General features: G+C 45.9%; 1 protein-coding gene across 5 annotated transcripts in view; it reads left to right on the top strand.

Annotated features, from left to right (window-relative positions):
* Positions 1 to 20,371, top strand: part of KIAA1217 (KIAA1217 ortholog) — a 282,087-nt gene that overhangs the window by 201,417 nt on the left and 60,299 nt on the right. For all 5 annotated transcript variants that reach the window (XM_028114195.2, XM_028114196.2, XM_028114197.2 and 2 more), the window contains one exon: positions 19,204 to 20,036. In XM_028114195.2, coding sequence (XP_027969996.1) covers positions 19,204 to 20,036 — 833 coding nt within the window. The remainder of the gene's footprint in view (positions 1 to 19,203; positions 20,037 to 20,371) is intronic.

Genomic DNA, 20,371 nt, shown 5'->3' with positions numbered 1-20,371 from the left:
TATAATAGATATAATCCTATTTTGTCAGGCTTAATGACTGCTTGAAAAAAGGCTTTGGCAGAAATTATATGTACTTGAGATGACTATTTTGTCTTATTCTTGAATAGTTAGGTCACAATATTTTGCATTTTTTAAAAAGGAATTCTGTAGAGCAGTGTCCTTTTAAATCAGTCTGTTTCCCTTTAAATGTTCACATGTGCATGGATCTGCTTATCCATATTCCTGTGAATACCTTTATCCCAATTCGGAGATGAGTTCATGTGCATGAAAAGTTGTTATCTAATGTGGTCTCAATAATATGTATTATTTCATGTAGTTATCAGAATAACTCGACTTCATAGGTACAGTTAGACCCATTTTTTGATTGGAAAACCGAGGCCAAAAAATTAAGTAACAAGATCACACACTAGCAAGTAGCAAAGCTGGAGTTCAAACCCAGGCCAACTCTCTTACCAGTAGCCCCAGGAGCTCCAAGTCTGGAATCAGATACAGACAACTTAATTTGAAAGGAATAATTACAAATAAGCAATGCTTTTTTGACTCGAGAAATTATTTTGTACACTTTTGGAGGGGTTTTTTTTGGTTGGTTGGTTGGTTGGTTGGTTGGTTGATTGGCTGGTTGGTTGGTTGGTTGGTTGGTTGATTGGTTGGTTGGTTGGTTGGTTGGTTGGTTGGTTGGTTGGCTGAGATACAGTGTAGCATCCAAAACCTGGTATCAGACTGGTTGTCTTTCCAGAGACTTGATGACAACTTCCTCGGCGTCAAATGAGAATGGTAAACAGTACATATCGTGGGGAGAGTTTTAGGCAAACTACCCTTTCCTCTGTGCTCCTTCCTTCTTTGCTTCATGTGCTGTGTTGCTGGAAAACTGTTTTCGTGGCCGCAGAGCAGGGAGCTTACTCGTGAGCTCGATCTGGAAGTGAGAAAATGTCTTTGAATAGAGAACTGCCTACATGTCAGGCTCCAGCCTGTCAGACTTTCGGCAGAGCCGTTGCGGGGGAGGACAGGAAGAACATGGAATAACGTCAAAGGTGGAGGGTTCTGGAGTTAGCACAGCTGGTGGAGCCCCCTCGGGACCAGGGACTGGGGCTCTCCCCACCCCCTCCCAGAGACTGAGGCATCCACTCGGCCACAGAAACATCCCGGTGACTTGTGATGCGAAATAATCATTGTCAACAGAGTCAACAGGAGATACAGCTGCTCATCGCAGCCCTGCGCTTGGGCTTCAGGATGAACACAGCTAGCGTCCAACCCCATTTCTCCATAAAATCCAGGGCTGGTGAACCAACCAACTCAACTGAAAGTCCATTGGAATGGGACCTTCCTTTGGCAGGTAGTGGGGTCATTCCCGAAGAGCTCTGTGCCAGCGCTGGAGAGTTCGGGAGAGGTTTACCCCACACTCCCTGCCCTTTGATATCCAAACCACATCCCTTTTCTTGGCTCTTGTAAATACACATGTTAGCGGAAATTGCCTTTGACTGGGAGCATATGTCCTGGTATTTTCAGGTTGTAACCCTTGCACCTACATGCTGTTTTCTTCCTGGGGTTTTGCTTTTCTGTCTTCTCTGTGGGTCCCCATCAGGGTAACTCAGACTCTAGGAAATTGTTTCTGATCCCGTTCAGGCAGGCTCCCTCTGTCCAGGATCTTGCCCTATAGAGGGTTTCCAGATGACTGTTCTTCTCTTTACACTTTTTCTAAAATTCCTCAGGTGAGTATGTGTTACTTTTATTTAAATTTCTTTTTGGGGGGGGCACACATTAGCTTTTTACAGAGAAGACAAATGTTTTTAAGGTACATATCACCTGGTGGTAAGATGTTTCCTCTCTGCCCTGCTTTTCTCCCCATCAGGTCAGTGATTCCTTTGCTTGCGCGTAATTTGCAGGAGCAAGACTCTGCTACTGTACATTTGTGACTAGGAGGTACCTAGTTGGTGCAACCTCAAGAAACAGGCCTGACTTATTTAGAATCGTGGGGTTTCAGAGGTGGAAAGAAGGTCCTAGACATCATCTTTTATAACCTTTCGCCTGTCAGTGAGACTCAGGAGGCCTAGCATGGTTGGAATGACTTGAGATGACAAGATCACAAAATAAGGGCGGGACAAAGATAGGCCCAGAGCCCAAGCCGCCTGTCCCTCAGGCCAGCCTTTGCCCATCTCCACCGCTTCCCTGCTTGCTTTCGTTCTGGCCCCTCTGGGTCCCACTTGATTGATCTCAGAAAACGTTGTCTGTCTGCCTTCTCATAGCCAGCCATTGTTGTAGATGAGTAGAGCTGGGCTTCCCTCCTCTCCATCGCAGCACATGTCTATGGTGGGACCGGGGCTCATTAATTGGAAATGCATGGGCCTGGACCAAAAATAAATGGATTGTGAACTAACCAGATTTAGATGATCCAGTATTTTTATTGAAGGGGAATAAGCCATCAAGTCAACTGAAAAACAGCAGCTGCTTCAAATTATGAGATGCTTTGAATAAAACAATACATATTGGCTTAAAAGGCTTGTGTAGTATTATAACATCATTTTTAAAAGTCAGCCTCTTTGCTAAGGAAAATGGCCCCTGCCATGACGTTGCTTGAAACATTAACGTATTACTGCTTAGATGACTTTCGAGGTTGTTTTTCACTCGGAACCGGTGATTTTCGGTGGCACGTAGAAAAAAAGGTTTTTAAATTTTAATAATTACGTAATGTATTCATGAGTAATAGAGAAGTAAGTAGCACAGAGAATTGAGAGTTAATGAATATTATTGCTTCATCACAGGAAGTAAAAAAAAAAGTCAATTTAAACTTGACTTAAAGAAAAGCGTTAAAGGCGTAATAACACAGTTGGTGTGAGGAAATGGCCAAAGTGGTGAACAGTGTAAAAACCAAGGCTTTAAGACAACAGATCAGTCAGGGGCTTGTGAAGACAGAGCAAAATGTCATTAAAGATTGTGTCACTGAGAAAAATGAGCCGTTTCAGCGTCAGAATCAAAACTAATTCTTGTTTAAGGCTTCTCAAGAACTCCAGCACCTTGTTTTTTGGCCCAAAAGAAGAGCTGTTTGTTAATTATTTCTGTGCAGATTTATTTATTTGAGGCCTCTCCAGATAAAAGGTGTGACTGTCCAGGGTGCGTTTAAGCTGGAGGATGCCTTCCTTATTGTGGAGCAGCACTAACTCACTCCATATTCCTGAAATACAGAAAATATGTTTTCCTCAGTTGGTTGATGGACACATGTACTTGATTTCTTTCTTTACATTTTTCTTTCTTTTCCTATGAAATCGGAGTTCATGCTTTTCCTTGCTCTGATTTAACTCTTTGAACCGGTACATTTTCATTTGCCCTTGATATCACAGGAAGAGCCGCTAAACAAAAACCCAAACAGCAATAAGAAATCGTAACGATGTCAATGATGAGGTAATTCAGAATTAGCAGGGACCTGTTTAAACTTCAATGTTTTTCATAAAGCAAGCCTCCAAAGCCTTGGGTGTCATGGTCAGGGTCTGATAGCTTCGTCTAGGGTGAGCATCTAGGACGGTTCTTGCACTGACTTACAAGAAGGAAGGCGACGGAGAGAACATTGTGTACATGGTGGACTCCCTTGCAGTAGGGACTGCGGGAACATTCTGGATACATATCTACACAGTGGATACCATTTTTGCTTGCCTTTAAAAGCAAATCTAAAAATATATTTCCTAGCAGCTGTGTAACAGCAAAACAAAAAACTCTGCTCCACTGCGGTGCAAATTACTTACTAGATATCTCCAGGGTTCCGATCTTAATGCTTCGGAAATTTGCTTTAGATTTTATTGTATATATTTAGACCAAGGAGCCTATTAGCTTGCGATCTGGGAGAACCTCTGCATTCTCATGAAAATGAGAAATGTGCCACTGTTGGCCACCTCAGGCTATAATTATGTTAATCTGACCATTTTAAGACTGAAATATGTTGTTTTAAAATGTTTCTGTATTTTTATTATTCGTAACAATGATCTGAAGAAATTTAGTGAAATGCTAATAAGTTTCTATTCAGTATCACTCTGTGACTAGAGCATAAAAATTAGTCAAATGTGGTATTCTGATATTTTTTTAAATTTTGACAGAAAATTTTTATCCAGAGATAGGAGCTTCTATATATAGTGCATCTTAATAATAAAAAAAGCACCCAAACCTTTTTTTTTTTTGCATTTTAAATGTAGATACAGTGAACGTATGTGTAAGGCCATCTCGACATGTAAGTTCAATAAACAGCATTTCTACGTTTACATTAAATCACACTTTGCAAAAAACAAATAAGTAAATTGCCACACTTCACTATACCAAGGGAAAAAAAAAAGAGGGAGAGAAAGAAAAGCCAAAAACTATTTTTTGAGCAGTACGGCAAGATAAATGTTTTAAATGTTTTTCTATCAAGGAGCTATCCTAAAGCACACAGATTTTACTATTTTTAATATAAATGTGGGACAGGACTAGAATGGACAATGTAATTGAAATTCTAAGAGCGTCCAGAAACTTGTGTTCAGCTAAAGCAGAGATGCGGGTAATCGCCCATCCCATAATTTTTAGCAATAAGTGATACTTCGGTATACTTGTCATATCCTTATAAAGGGGATTGGAAATCTTTCATCTTGCCTGATCTGGCTCCAGAATCGCCAATTCGGGAATGGGAATGAGGAAAAGCACTTTCTTGCATGGGAGCCCACAGCGTATAACTGGACCTTTTTCTCAAGGATATGTCTTTAGAATATCATACAGCATGGCGTTCCTACTTTCAGAATCCGTTCTATCTTCCCATGAGCTCTTGCCTCTCAAAAGGAGAGTGTGTCCTTCTCATCACGCTCCTATGAATATTTTAAAGTGAATATTATCCATTCTCTTCATTTTGCCCCAATTTGAGTGAGCCCATGCACAGCTTGTGAGCGATTTTAATAAGAACCCATGCCGATCACATTTCTCCGCATGCGAGAGTCATACAAGAATGATTCAGCTCACTTGAAGTTCACAGAACTAGGAGGGTGAGCCCAGAAGGTGTTCCTGAAGCCGCATAGCAGCAGAACCAGAGGCTCGGAAAAGTCCGGAGGCAGAGCCACGGTCATGGCAGTGAGACCACAAACAAGGAGCTCTTCAGAGGGGAAACAGTCTTTTCATTCATAATCCAGTGTTCCTTCCTCCACAACCCACCGCCTTCCTTGGCCACCACCGTGGGGGGGAGTGCTGATGGAAGAGGGTGATTCGACCTTTAAGCAGTCTGGGGGGGTGGGGGGCGGGGAACCAGTTTGTAGACTGCAGTCTATTGAAGGACAAGTTGAGGATGATGAGGGTCATCAGAATGAAGCCAGTGTCTCATGGCGCAAATGGGAAGAAACTCCGTATCTGTTTATTCACCCTTGTCTTCCTATCCTGTCTGGGAGAAAGTGTGTCCCCGTGTCGCTCTTCAAAGGAAGACAAGTAAGGGAAAGGCTAATGCAAAGAAGAGGAAGAAGAAGAAGCCTGAGGCTGGGTCGGGCCGTGGGGGAAGATGAGCTCCTTGGGGGTCAACCTGGATGGAGCCTGTTTCTCCTTGAAGTGAGCTGGACGCTCCGGCCACTAGTCATGAGCTTTGAAAGGCTCCACAGATTACAGAGCATTTTCTTCCCCTGCCTTGCCTCCTGTGTGGCAGAGGATTCTTTCCTTTCAGTGTTTTGGGGGAGCGGGGACAACTAGACTGTGTCTGCCCCCTGGCCCGAGGTGGGCACTTTGTCACCTAGACAGTGACTTCTTTACGTGGGGTCACTGAGCTGGTAGCCCTACGTTTGTTTCTCGGGAGCTACTCAGATTCGGGAATGCAGGGCTGCCCTCGAGTGTAGGAATGCTCCGAGTCCGGCCGTCCTTGGGACACGGGGGGAAGCAGATCTCATCTCCGAGGAGGAGGCTTCGGGCGGCGTTGGAACCTAGTGGGGAAGCTGCAGTGGCTGGCTAACCTCCCCCAGCTGTCGAGCAAGGGCAAGGCCGAGCAGGGCGTGGGCGGAGAGGCTTGCCAAGCCCAGCCTCGGGGTATGCACGACTCCTAAACTGCTTGTCTTTGAGGCTGTTAGTTCTCCAAATAAGGAGAAGTGGTGGTTTTGCTGACCATCTCAGATTTCCGAGCCATGTCCACTGGCTTGCTGGCTGACGGGATATTTGAACTGAAAACACGAAGGTATTCCTTTGAAATGGAGCACGTTACTGTTCTCTTGTGTCTCTGCAAGCTTCAATACCAATGACTCTGTTCAGGTATTTCTGAACCTGATTTGAGATGGAAAGAATACTGATCTCAGTGGTCCTTGACCCGCTGCCTTCCTTTGAAGAGGGTTCAGAGACGATCAAGCCTCTACACTGATTTCTTACTGCTACAGTATAACATTTTTCTGGCCCTTCATAGATCCTGGCCCTGTTACTTGCCTTTGGGTAGGAGTCTTGATGTCGCTGGGCCCCAGTTCCTCATCTGTAAAATGGGGACCATAATGTTCATCTGGTGGGAATCTGCTGGGAATTACATGAGGTAATTGCGGAAAGCATTTGGTAAATAGGAAGTTTCCAAACAGTTCCCTCGCTATCTTTCCATCTTCTCTGCGCAGATTTAAATGAAAATATTTATTCATAGAGAAATCCTAGGTAATTATCATCGCCACCCAAAGTTTAGTAAGGTCAGCTTTCGGAATTAGGATTTAACCAAACCCACCGTGGAATGGAGATTTTGATGTGAGCTTACCACTCCCTCTGCTCCCTAGAGCCGTGGTTCTTAAAGAAGTTCCGGGGACCAGCAGCTCCGCAGCACCTGGGGACCTGTTAGAATTGCAAATTCTCAGACCTGCTCTATCAGACACTCTGGACATGGGGCTCATTCGTCTGTGTTTGAGCAAGTGCTCGGGCTGATTCTGATGTATGTTGACTTTGGAGAACCCTTTGGTGTTTGGGTGAGAGGCCTACCCGTTCCCCCAGGATACCTGGCATCCATCGCTCTTGTCTCTAATCATGCCTTCCTTCCTGCCTGGACTACCTAACCTTTTTCTTCCTTATCTCCTGAAATTCTCCTCATAATTTTGGGATTCATTTAAATCTCACCTCTTCGGAGAAGTGTTCCTCAACTCTCCAGCCAGAAGAATCTTACTCTTGTACAGATTCCGAGAGTATCTGTGTATTGCACTCATTTAACACTTGCCAGTTATTCTTGCTTTGTCTGATTTTGAATATTCAGGTACATGCCTCATCATCCCTACTAGAATGTAAGCTCTTAAAAATGTAAGAAGTCTGTCTTAAAGATCCTCGTTCCCTCATTGGCCTTAACCCCGGGCTTTGAATGCCTAGGGCTATTCGGTAACTATTCCATGGGGTCACAGAATGGGATAGTTTAGAGACCATCTAGATCAGACTTCTTGTTTATATATATATAGTGAACCTGAGGTTAACATCTGGATCAGAAGGCAGGTTCCACCATGCTGCATGGACTGCAGGAAGACACCCCGAATTGGGGGCATTCAGGGCCACTGGCTTCATCCAAATTAGCAGGTACTCTCATGTTCTTTGCCAGAGACTCCCGTCAAACCCAAGGAAAACAGATGCGTTCTCAAAGGTCTATTCATTTAATTTTTTTTTTCATTTAATTTATAAACCTGAAATCTTTTAGATTTTTTCCATAACTACTGAGAACTGGGAAAATGGATGAGCCTCTGTAACTGTGCAACAGATGGCATCTATTTTCAGTCTGACACGAGAGAAGTTTCTCAGTTCACACATTCGGTACACCTGGAATACCCATGGAACCTCTTCTGGTTTTGAAAGTTGCTGCTGCAAGAAGAGCAGTTGGCTCTTCTGAACCCACGAAGAATTGGCACACGGGCTGTTTTGAGCTGGATCTGCATTGTTGTTTTTCGTGTTTCTTTTGAGGGCGAGTTGAACTTGGTGGATTTGTGAATTATTGTCCTTCAGTGTAATCCTCTGGGGCTCTTCCCTCCCGTGCTTCTTGCTGCCTTTGACACATTAGCTAATATTGTTCAGCCGAAGGTCAAAATAACAACACAACTAAAAAACTTCTCATCAGAGGCTACCTATAAGATCCCCTTTTAAACTGGAGCTCTGCTGACGTAACTCACCTCGTATTGTGTGTTTGTTCTATTACTTGGTCACAGAGCCAGCAGGTGTCCTGCTTTGATTGACATGAAAACAGGTGGGGGGGTGATGCCGTGAGAAGGGCCTTGATTGTAACCTGGGTCCGCAGGGTCCATTTCTAGAAAAGCTGTGAGGAAAGAAAGAGAGGTGCAGAGGGACACGGAGTGGACCCCAAGGGGTGACACCTACCAGGGAACACTGGGTGTTAGAACACGAAGACTGCTCAGACACTGCCACGGGAGTCTCGGGATGTGACAGGACAGTGACAGACCGGGAGTGAAGGACCATTGGTTTCCAGCTCGACATCCTCCACTCATCAACTTGTTCACCACCATTTTCTCTACTGAAAAAATACCTGTCATTAAGCTGCGGCTGTAGAGCCTAAAATCCTACGTAGATTGTCATCACTTTGCTGTTTAAGTTGAGATATGGTGAGGGGGTGTTACAGCATTAAACTGAAATATTTTTTTAAAAGACTTCTTACACTGTTGGGACCATCCTAAAGCTATAGAGTGTTGTATCAACTTTTTCCACCTAATAACATAATCAACTCGATTAGTTTCCCTAGTGAAAGGTTAGGGGGCAGAGGATATAGTAACAGGATCGTAGTGCATCTTCCAGTGATTACTGCACCTCCTGAGAGGTGTGGTCCCAGGAATGGCACCTGGCGCTGGGGTGGAAGTCAGAGTGGTGAGGAATGTTAATCAAATGATGCCTAGACATTTTGTCCCATAAGTAATCTGGCGTCTATGACTAATGGAAGTGTGTGTGTGTGTGTGTGTGTGTGTGTGTGCGTACATGTTTACACATATATATGTGTAACATATGAGGCATAGTGATATCTACATAGTGATAATTAGCGCTACAGAATATATAAGTATATGGAAGTGTAATGTATATAAACATAATATATACTAACATGCATATAACTCATTTTTTTAAGATTTATTTATTTTAGAGGGGCAGAGGGAGAGGGAGAGAAGCAGACTTGCTGCTGAGTGGGGAGCCCGACATGGGGCTCGATCCTACGACACCCGCCCCCAGATCGTGACCTGAGCCAAAATTAAGAGACGAATGCTTAACCAGCTGAGCCACCCAGGCGCCCCTACATGTAACTTATCTTGAGGCAAGTAGATAAAATCTAATGGTAATCAAGAGAGCGTCTGGATAATTAGATCCTAAGCCCACTGAGATGTCTCCTGTTCTTTTCCTTTGCTGTGAAAATCTGGATCAGAGAGGGATGCAGGTGAGGTGCTTCTCCAGCAGAGTTCAGCACACTGCACACTGAAGGTCAGAGCTCAAGCAGATGAACCTTTAGTAGTCCCTGCAGGGAGGGGCTGGGGGCGACAGGATTCCTCTCAGAACAGCTCGCAGTGTCCTGGAGGACATGGGATTTCGCACTTACACTGTGAAAGAAGCAGCGACACAGTGGCGAGGCTGAAGATGCGCATTCTTGTTACTTCTCTGCTTTGTCGCCATGTGACATAGGGCAAGTTTTGCTTGCTTGCTTGCTTGCTTTTCTTTCTCTTAAGATTTTATTTTTAAGTCATCTCTACACCCACCATGGGGCTCGAACTCACAACCCTGAGATCAAGATTCGCATGCTCCCCCGACTGAGCCAGCCAGGCGTCCTTGGACAGCGTTCTTAACTCCTTATGCTTCCATTTCCTAACCAATCAAACGGGGATAGGAACACCTGACCTATGTATTTCACGGAGTTCTGAGGCCCTTGAAATAAAATCACAATTGAAAGCCCTGTGTGAGCTGCAAACTGCCGGGTGATTATCATGTGTATGAGTGGGCCTCACCATCTAAAATCCTTTATAGAACAAGAAGTGCTGTCCATAAACAAAGCAATGTCTTATATATTGCAGAGTGCATGTTGACAAGCTAAAGAGGAGTTTAGAGAACAGTCGTAAAAGGAAAAATAAAGTCGAAGGCACTGAAAAGTTGTATTTGGGTGACAGAAACGACTTAACCACTAGCAACAATCAAGAAGCTCCAAAAGGGAGTCCTGTATAAAAGAATAGTGTCCATACATTACCAAGGGGATGTGCAGAGGCCTGGAGATGAGACTCGAGAAGTTATTTGCACTATCTGTAACAAGTGGTAGAAAGAAGATACCCTTTTACAAACTAACTATTTTGGGTACAAAAGGAGGTTGTTCTTGGCCTGGGTGATACAGGAGTATCCCAGAACAAGATTGAGTATCGGTGAGACAAGCACATTTTTCTTTTATCTGTCTTGCAGCTCCACATAGTTACTGACTGTGGCTTGGAAGTTAAATGATTTATTTAACGTTACTTTAGTCTCTTCCAGACTCGCATCTTTAATCGCCATTGGGTACAGTGTTAAGTCAGCCAGGTCTGCTTTACTGGAGAGCTCAGCGGAGTTTCCCGTGTCAAAATATTTGTGGGAATAACGCTCATTTTAAATATAGCCATCAGCTAACCGATGACTGGACCATCTCTTTCCTGAGAATTAAATAATTTTGGCAACAGTCTGTCTGTCTCGTGTCTGGGAGACATTCCATTTATGATCAAATGAAACATTAATAGTTTCGCTAAGACCTCACAAATGACCGTCTGTCCAATTTTAACAGCGTAAGCAAGATGAACTTGAGATTTTCCGACACCATAATTACTTCCCTTCACAATGCCATCTTCATGCTTATAAGCACATTTTAGATTTCCTTTTATCATATGTAATTTTTTTAAAAAAAGCCAATAAAGAAATGAATGAGAGAGGAAATAGAAATAAATTTCACAAGACTGTTAACCTTACCAGAGCATAAAAATTATTTCCTGTTGAGGTAATGCTGAATATTTACTAGCATGTTCTTTTTGAATACTAACTCAAAAGAAATAAATTGCTTCCACTTTGCTTATGGTGCCAGTTAATGAAGGAAGAAGGAGAATCGATAGTAGAACACTTTAATACACCGCTGGGAAGAACAGATTCACAGAGGCTGTAGCATCCCAGGGTAGGTCATGCTGGGGAGGGTCTGGTGAAGAGAGGGCCCAGCGTGCGGGGAATTAGTGGTGGGCCACACCCAGACTGAGCCAAATTTCCTGGGGAGTTAGGCTGAGAGAGCTGTTCTCTGGAGAGCACGAGCCAGACAGGTGAAGCCGAGTCTCTACCCGCACCAGCATATGGCCCCGGAAATTAGCCTGCCTGGTCCCCCAGCTGGGACTCTAGGACCTCAGGATGGTGACAGCCCTCCCCCCTCCCCCCCGCCCCCGGCCTCTAGCATGACCTGCGTGCTTCTTACCAGAGGGCGTAACTCATCCTGATTCACCGCAGGATTGGGCCCGCTTTCCAGCTCCTGACTGGGAATTACAGCCCTCCTAATGGCGAAGCCCTGCGTGCGGTCTCCAGACCGTGCCCTGAAGCATTTGGGAGGTGAAAGGAAATTGCTCTGACCAGGACAGGAAGGACGAGAGGGAGAGGTGAGCCGGACTTTCTCTGGCCTTGCACCCCCTGACTTGCGTGGCAGCACGGTCCGCGGAAGCCCCCGGCCTTCCCCCCCCCCCCCCCCCCGTCTCTGCCGCGGTGCGCCTGGGCTCCTGGGCTGCGTCGGGCGTGACGCGCTGGGGGAAACAGCGGTGGGAGCGCGGTGCGTCTGTTTTCGGGGGGCCGGCGTGACCTCGGCGCTGCGCGTCTGTTCATTCATTCTTACAGGCAGGTCGATGAGTACGAGAGCCACGCCGCTTAGGACGCCTTAGGCCATAAAACAGGGTCTTTGGGGACGTGGTGGTAGGGGTGGGATCGTGGCTGAATCAGACAAGGGAGACGAGCCCCGACAGCCCCCTTTCCTGGAAAGCGTGTGTTTGGCTGAAGAAACCACACGGGCCGAATGCATGCCAGATGCGTCAGGGGCCGAGGGTGTGTGCTTGCGGTCCGCTGGTGAGAAATCACATAACCCTGGCTGATGCGATCCAAAAATCCAAACAAGGGTTTTCACACCTTCCTGCCGCTCTTTTCCCACCTCTTCGGTGGCGTCCGTTGCAACCACCTCGTCCAAATATCATTTCTAAGGAGACATCTTAGGAGGGGGGCGGTGTCCCGCGCTCCGCGGTCCCCCTCCCTTCGGAACCACAAAGCGCTCGTTCGCAGTAAACAGTTGCTGAAGAAGGCCTGCCCCCCGGCCGATGGGATTTGAACCTGAGAGACGTCATGGAATTCTCTGGGGCGGCGAGAACAGCCTCGCAAAGCCTTAAAATGTTTGAAAAATGCGCAGGCTTCCCAGAGCTTGGTCGTGGGCTGGGGCGCGAGGCCAGTGGGAGCCCAGCCCCGCGCGTCTCCCGGCGCTGGCTCCCCACTCGGTCCCTGAGGGCTCAGAGGCTTGGTGATGGCGCAGAGCCTGCCCGCCAGCTACGGAAATGCTTTTCCTCCCTCACCTTTGTTAGCAACGTGTTAATGCCTGTCCTCTGCTCGGCACGGCACAAGCCACTTCTTGTCGGGCACACGCACCTTCTCGCACCTTCTCGCGCCGGCCCCCCTTCGAGGGAACGGCTGCATTGACATCAGTAGCCTGGGGAGCGGCGTCCCTGGAGAGGGCTCCCAGCCTCCCCTCCTCCGCCTTGTTGAGGGTGGGGCCCACGGGCTCGGGCCTCTGGTCTCCTTCTCGAATCCCCTCCTGGCCGCGCTCCCATCCCCCACCTTCCTTTCCCTCTCCTTTCAGGTATGTGTCCCAGAAGGACTGCAGTAGCTGCTGGCGTGGTGCAGTGTGGGGCTGCTGCGTGGCTGCCACCCAAAGTTCAGCTTGGTAGAACCAGGCTGGTTAATTAATAGCCGCCTTCATCACCCTTCTGTTTTCTTTCTGCTCGTCTAAACCAGGGGGAGAGGCTCGTGTTTCCTTGGCTCACCAGTCCGCCCACTTCAAAAGTCTGGCCGGGGGATGAGTGTTGGGGTGCTGGTCTATCTCGATTTTCCCAGCAGAACACAATCTGAGAGGTGGCCCAACGTGGTAAGGAGCGTACTGGGGTTTCTGCCGCCTTTGCGGTGGCTGGTTGTCTGCTTGGGAAGGATCCTGTTTGCCTGGGTCAAATCTGGTTTGTAGTATTTCCTTCACTGTTAGCCCATTTACCTAAGCCTCTCAGAGGTTGTTCGTTGGTGTGTGTGTTTTCCATGTAAGCAATTGTTAAAGGCCTGAGTCACCCATGAGGTAGCCTGTGGTTGGATGTGAGCTGAGGTTACTCAGTGACTAATTTCCAAGGGGAGGAGAAATTGGCTTATCATGGGGAGGACTACTTTTCATCCACGCCTGTGACAGTCTCACTCGGAAGACTGGGTAAAACAAAATGGTCTTCACTGGTTGTAAACACTCAAGCGGGGAACATTTTAGGATCTGTGGCCTTTGCGATTTCTTCCCTGAAGAGAAAGCTGTCCAAAATATCCAAATGTGGAACTGAGGATTTAGATGAAGCCAGCAAACAAAGGACTCGCGTAATTGGGAGCTGAGCCAATGTGCTTTTTTTCACGGCGTTAGTAATACAGGTGATTTCCTTAAGACAAAGTAAGTGGCTTTAATTCTCTGAGGATGAAAGAGTCTCATAAGAATCCTTTTCAGTTTTGTCTGGTTACTTCATTGTGTGGTCTGACTGAGTGGTATGTTTACAAATTCTAGACTTGGAAGGGTGGGGTTTGAAATATAATAAACTGTGCATAATACTCCCTTTCCGCAAAGAATATATATATATTTTAAATAGTCCACACAGAGACATGATTACATGAGACAGTTTCCCAGAATGATTTGAAATAAACATTTTGCATGCTAGGTTTTTTTTTTTTTTCTTTCCAGAAAGAATTCTAAGATTTTTGCCCCTTCTTACCTTACATTCAAGAAACTTCTAAATGAGCAATGTTTGATTTAACTCACTGGGTTTTGGAGAAATGAAATATAGATATATGTTAGGATTCCTAACTCAAATTTCAGATAATTAATTTGAAACTGCCCCAGATTTTATCTGGCCTCTAGGAAGTATGGGCCAGACAGCTTGCTGAGGTCTGTGCTGTGGGCAGGGAGAGCGACTCTCAGCCAAAGGCACGGTGCTGAGCTCTGGAAGAAACTCTGCTGTTTACAAGAACTCGAAGCGCTCAACCAAGAGGGAGCAGGGGTTTGGGTGGTCATGGTAGGAGGGAGAGACCATGCCCTCCAAAGTAGGTGAATGAGGGAGAACAGTCTAGTTCATACATTGCCATTGTGTCTAGTGTAGATAATGAGCATTTTCTTTGGGCCGAGGCGCGGGCAAATAGAGATCTGTGTTGGATTCTGGTAAGGTGTTAAAAGAACCTTTATTCTTGGGTTTCGGTTCTGTTTTTCTTGCTGTAAAATGAAATCCTTCAAGGCTCACGTAAAGACATTAGTGTTGAAATCTTCCGTGACAAAAGTGTCAGTGACATAACGTATCCAGATATTTTGAGAGAAATGATGGAGAAGATTAGTGACATCAGAGAGACTAGTGGGAGAAGGGAGGCAGATATATTAAGGTGGGTAAGAACTGTGTGTGATTGTGTGTGTGTGTGTGTGTGTGTGTGTTTTACTAATTTCTTTAAAGTTGGATATAATTTTCTCCTAAGAGGTCTGACTTTGAGGACTAGCGCAGGAAGAACTCAATATGCATTTAATGCCATTTCTGTACTCATTGGCCAAAAAAAAGACCAGTTAAACAACAAAACAGAACAAAACTGTGTGGGTGCCTGATTGCAGGAAGGTATCTCCATGGGAAGAACACTAGCATATAAGGCTGAAACTTTTAAAAACTATGTATCATAGAATCTTAGTCATCATCCTAATTGTCAACCAGACAGTGAATAGCTCCCAGAGTATATGAATGAAGCCTACTTTTTATTAGAATAGCAAGTGGTCTCCTTGGGAAATCACAGTGAAGACTTGAAAAAGGTTCTCTTTTCATCTTCCATCTCCCCATCCCTCGTTTTAAGAGTGACCGCCTTTGGTCGATCCATATCCTTTAGTGTATGAACCGAGGTTTTCAGATTTTAAAGGTTCACTGTCGTTGTAGGTTTAAAACATTTTCCCACTGTATAATGGAAACATCGTGTCATTCTCTTTCTGGGCTCTCTATAGAGCTGAGGATGAAATTATCATGGGTTCTTTTTTAAAACTCAGTCCTGGAAAGTCAGTCATAGCTTGGCAAAGCAAGGTAAGAATTCTTCCAAAGGCTTCCAACCTCCAAGTCACCCGGATTGATGGAGATCCGCCTGTTCTGTCATAGCTGAGTGCTTGCATTCACGTCCATTGTGGATGACTCAGGTGGACGGTGATTCTTTCAGTGACCCTGTTGGGTGATGGCGAGATTAGTTTAAAGTGGACCAGGCAAAGGCTGATAAGCAGCATTACCATCAGATACATGATGCTGATTGTGTATGGCTAGGATCCATCCTTGTTGGCTAAAGTCCCATTCTGCTCGGTTGGTACCCATGTAATACTAGCTACTGGATGTTAAATATCTTGACTATTGCCCGCATTCCCGTATGAGTGCACAGTGTATCAGAATTATTGTTAATTCTTACATTTCTTTCTGAATTCTTCTATACACGATATCAAGAAAGTCCAATGAGATTTTTTTGTGTTTTATTTTGAAAGTTAGTTCTATAATGTACCGCCCAGCCATTTCTTTTCACATCAGCAAATCTTTTTGTTTTAATATCTATGCAGGCATCCCAGTTGTTTTAAAAGAAATGTACTCAACTTTCATTAATTAAAATCAATTTTACATTCTCCTTTCATTAATATTCTTTATCCTTCTAGACAGTTTTGTACTACTCAGATTCTTAATATGTCTTCCTACTCTTTTGCCAGAAAAGGTGGTGGGGGGGGCATTCACTGTGTGTTAATTGGGCTCAGGATCCCCCAAATCCTGATGTAATCTGAAGCCAGATAAAGAGGACTCGCAGTTTGAATTATTGTTTATCCTAAATGGGTTCTAGACATCTGAAACCTTTTTTTTTAATTGATATCAATGGTGACAATAATACCTACCGTTTGTTGCACTTGATTTGCCTTGACCACTGTGTTCTGCCTTATACACATGTATGAATCTGTATGAATTGATCTTTACCTTCGCTTGGATTGAATCTTGCATTGCGTGGTCTGATGGCATGGGGAATTTGGCCAGACATGTGCTGCTGCCTAAGCCAGTCCCTCTTGTATTTTATGCTCTGTGAAGCCCTGCCTTGTTACCACATTTCTTTTCACTGAGCCTTGCCTTGTGGAAGATAGGAAGGAATAAAGGGTGTGTGTAGAGGATCTGTGCAGATCTGCTGCAAAGCTTCTGTCGTATGGTTGCTCAGCCATTGTGGGAGGAGAATCAGGTGTACCATCACACACTGACCTTGGGACTGCCCTCCTGGTCTAAGGCCTGAGCATCTGAGTCATGAGGGTGTCAAGTGAGTGAGGACAGAGAGGACCATGTGGGCTAGAGCCTCGGGGCTGGGCCATGTGGAGCAGATGCACCTGTGGCTCAATCTTGACCCTCAGCCTTGGTTTGGATCCACAGGAGCCAGGATATAGGGAGAGAGTCCCAGGGGTGACAGCCTAAGGATGGCCCAAGTTTGATTTGGGGGGGGGCACAGATTAGGCTATCGTGGGAGTGCGTGTGTTGGGGATGTGGGGCTAATGAAGATAAAATTGTAACTGCGTGCGAAGAGCACGCATACTCGGGTCCCCGGAAACGGTTGGCCTCCCAAGGGGACAGGAGCCTATTCAGTGGTGCTCAGGTAAAACACCCTGAAAGGGTTCCTTTTGGTTGCTACGTATGTGCATCTTGCTTGCCTTTTTTTTTTTTTATTGGTCTTTTCCATGATGAAATCCACCATGATGTGTAAAACTCCCAGGCTAGGGATTCTACACTGCTGGAGTCGTCCAGAGACGAGATAAGGAAGCTGTGGGATTCCTGAGGTTTCTTCCCCTATGTGCATCTAAGAGATGTACACAAGAATGTACCTTCTCAAGGGCAGGAACTTGGGGTCAGAACCGTATCCTAGAACAATTCGTGGTTCTTAGCAAGTGCATGGTAAATATTGCTTGCTAAATGAATGAATTTGTAAAATAAGGAATTGGTTTGTATTCAGAACGGTGGGCGCTGCTTCATTTTCAGCCTTCTCCCGTTGCCCCGCTTTTTCTTTTCTCGTTCCCCATCACTCACACCATGGGTCTCTTGACTGCTTGTTTCGGTTTTTGTTCACTAGAACCCACCTTCTCTCTCCTCGTGCCCCTGCCTCACCCCCCCACCCCCCCCAACCGTTCATGCTTTCCCTGTCTGTCACATCTCCCAAGGTCTGGATGGGAATGCTCCTGTTATAGCTGTCCATCCTTTCTCCTGCAGCCATTTGGAGAAGCTCAGTGAGTTAGTTATTACCCTCTTGGGTTTTAACCAAAACAAAAAGTATCAGATAGTCACACTTTGAATTAATCTGTATTTCTTTATTTAACTGCCCCTTGCTACACACAGTAGTGTAATTGCAAATTAGTTTCCCCTTGCCCCATTAACTTGATTCTTTTTTTATTAAGATATAATTGACAAAAACATTATATTAGTTTCAGATGTACAACATAATGATTTAATATGTGTATATATTGCAGATGATCACCACGATAATAAGTCTAGTTAACATCCATCACCATATATAGTTACACGTTTTTTCTTGGGATGAGAACCTTTAAAATCTACTCCTCTGGCAACTTTCAGATATATAATACAGTATTATTAATTATGGTCACCGTGCTGTACATTACATCCCCATGAGATTTTATTTTATAACTGCAAATTATATCTTTTGAGCCCCTTCACCCATTTCACCCAACCCCAATATCCTGCCTCTGGCACCCACCAATCTGTTCTCCGTGTCTGTGATTCTCGAGTCACTGATTCTTTAGCCATTGTTTCTTCCAAAGGATAGCTAGTGAAAGACCCCGCGGGAGTCCTCACTCTCCTGAACTGGATGCTCATGACACAGCCCAGAAGTCACTGCTGCCTGGGCAAGAAGTAGCTGGCTTATGACGGATGACTCCATCAGGCTCCTTATGACATGGCAGCCCCAGAGAGGCTCCTCAGGTTTCCCTCTCTCCACCATGCCTGAGATTTCCTTCCAGTTTTTCTCCCCACTATGAATTTTTCCTCCAGTTGCATAGTTATCTCCCAGATCATTATTGTCTCCCAGTGTCTTGGAGCTGGTTTCTCCTAGGCTCAAGTGAAGAGTTGGTGAATGAATGAAACTTACCTCCAAGTTTTCCCTATGCATCTTCTTACCCTCCCTGGCCATGTCCCTAGATTGCATCTGCTTGGAAGGATGGGAAAGATGCTTTTAACTATTTTCCAGGGCTAATGTTAGAAAATATGCCCAGGAGAAATTTTAGAAAATATGATTTTGGCACTTTTCATACATTAGACCCACATTTATTGAGTGTCTCAGAGAAGCTATGACCTGAAAAATTTAAACCCCTGCACTATTTTCCCCAAACCTCACAATGTCGAGCTCTTTATTGGGGGTTTCTTGTGGTTGCTGTAACAAACGACTACAAACTTAGTGGCTTAAAACCACTATCATACAGTTGTAGACGTCAAAAGTCCAGAGTGGGTTTTACAGGCTAATATCAAGGTGTCAGCAGTAACCACACTCGCTCTGGAAGCTGTCAGGGAGAGTCCATTTCCTTCCTTTTCCCAGCTTTTAGAAGCTACCTGCATCCCTGGGCTCCTGGGCCCTTCCTCCAGCTTCACAGTCAGTGGCAGAGCATCTTTCAGTCTCTCTCTGACCCAGCTGCTGTCCTCACACCTCCTTCGCTGACTCTGGCCCTCTCCTTCCTCTTCCACATGTTAGTTTGGTAGCATTGGGTCCATCTGGATGACCCAGGATAATCTTCCTGGCTCAGTATTCTTACAAAGGAATATCTGCAGAGTCCCCCCCCGACCATGGAAGGTGACGTAGTTATCGGTTCCGGAGATCAGAGTGTGGACACGCTGCTGAAGGAGGGGCCGTTCAGCCTCCTGCCGCAGGAAAGCCACACTCACCCTGGGACTTCTCTAAAAACATGAATATCAAAGTAGATTTTCTAACTTCTTGTTTTATTTTCAGATGCAGAGAGAAATTGTTTATGCAAGAGGAGATGGCCCTGGTGCCTCTCGACCTGGATCCACAGCTCATCCACCCCATGCCATTCCAAATTCTCCACCGTCCACTCCTGTACCCCATTCCATGCCTCCTTCCCCATCCAGAATTCCTTATGGGGGCACCCGCCCCATGGTTGTTCCTGGCAACGCCACCATCCCCAGGGACAGACTCTCCAGCCTGCCAGTCTCCAGATCCATCTCACCCAGCCCGAGCGCCATTTTGGAAAGAAGAGATGTAAAGCCGGATGAAGACATGAGCGGCAAGAACATTGCGATGTACCGGAATGAGGGCTTCTATACTGATCCTTACCTTTATCACGAGGGACGGATGAGCATAGCCTCTTCCCATGGCGGGCACCCGCTAGATGTCCCTGATCACATCATTGCGTATCACCGCACAGCAATCCGCTCGGCAAGTGCTTACTGCAACCCTTCTTTGCAAGCGGAAATGCATATGGAGCAGTCGCTGTACAGACAGAAATCGAGGAAATATCCAGATAGCCACTTGCCCACTCTGGGCTCCAAAACACCCCCCGCCTCTCCTCACCGAGTCAGCGACCTGAGAATGGTAGACATGCACGCCCACCATAACGCCCATGGGCCCCCTCACACCTTGCAGCCAGATCGGGCCTCCCCGAGCCGCCAGACCTTCAAGAAGGAGCCAGGCACCTTGGTGTACATTGAAAAGCCGCGGACCACTCCAGGATTAGCCAGCATCGTGGACTTCGGCCCTCCTCTAGTTGAGAAGCAAGTGTTTGCCTACAGCACGGCTACCATACCCAAAGATAGAGAGACCAGGTAAGGTGGTGAGGGCAGCCCAGGGTGGTCTGTGCCTGTGAGTGATTGAGGGCTGATCTGCAGGGTCAAACCAAGGGAATAGCCCCCCGGGCAACACGGAGAAGCCACAGAGTAGGATCAAAGGCCATCCTGGTCTGCAAAGAGTTTCTGAATCCATGGGGGTCAAGTGGCGCAGACCAATACCCGTGCCAAAGGGGGGGCAGACGCACACCGCACTCAGTGTGGGCCTGCAGAGCGTGGGTCGAACAGCGGCATCGTTAGTGTAAATCCGAACAAAAGGAAAGAAAATTGTGATCAGCAGAAACCATTTGGACAAATAGATCAGGAGCTCATGG

Source organism: Eumetopias jubatus, unplaced genomic scaffold (genome assembly GCF_037043125.1).
Source record: "Eumetopias jubatus isolate StellerSeaLion01/CBP00866 unplaced genomic scaffold, mEumJub1_p1.0 scaffold_8, whole genome shotgun sequence".
Classification (NCBI taxonomy): domain Eukaryota; kingdom Metazoa; phylum Chordata; class Mammalia; order Carnivora; family Otariidae; genus Eumetopias; species Eumetopias jubatus.
Note: the sequence above shows the minus strand (reverse complement) of the source record. Positions and strands in the feature narration are given on the sequence as shown.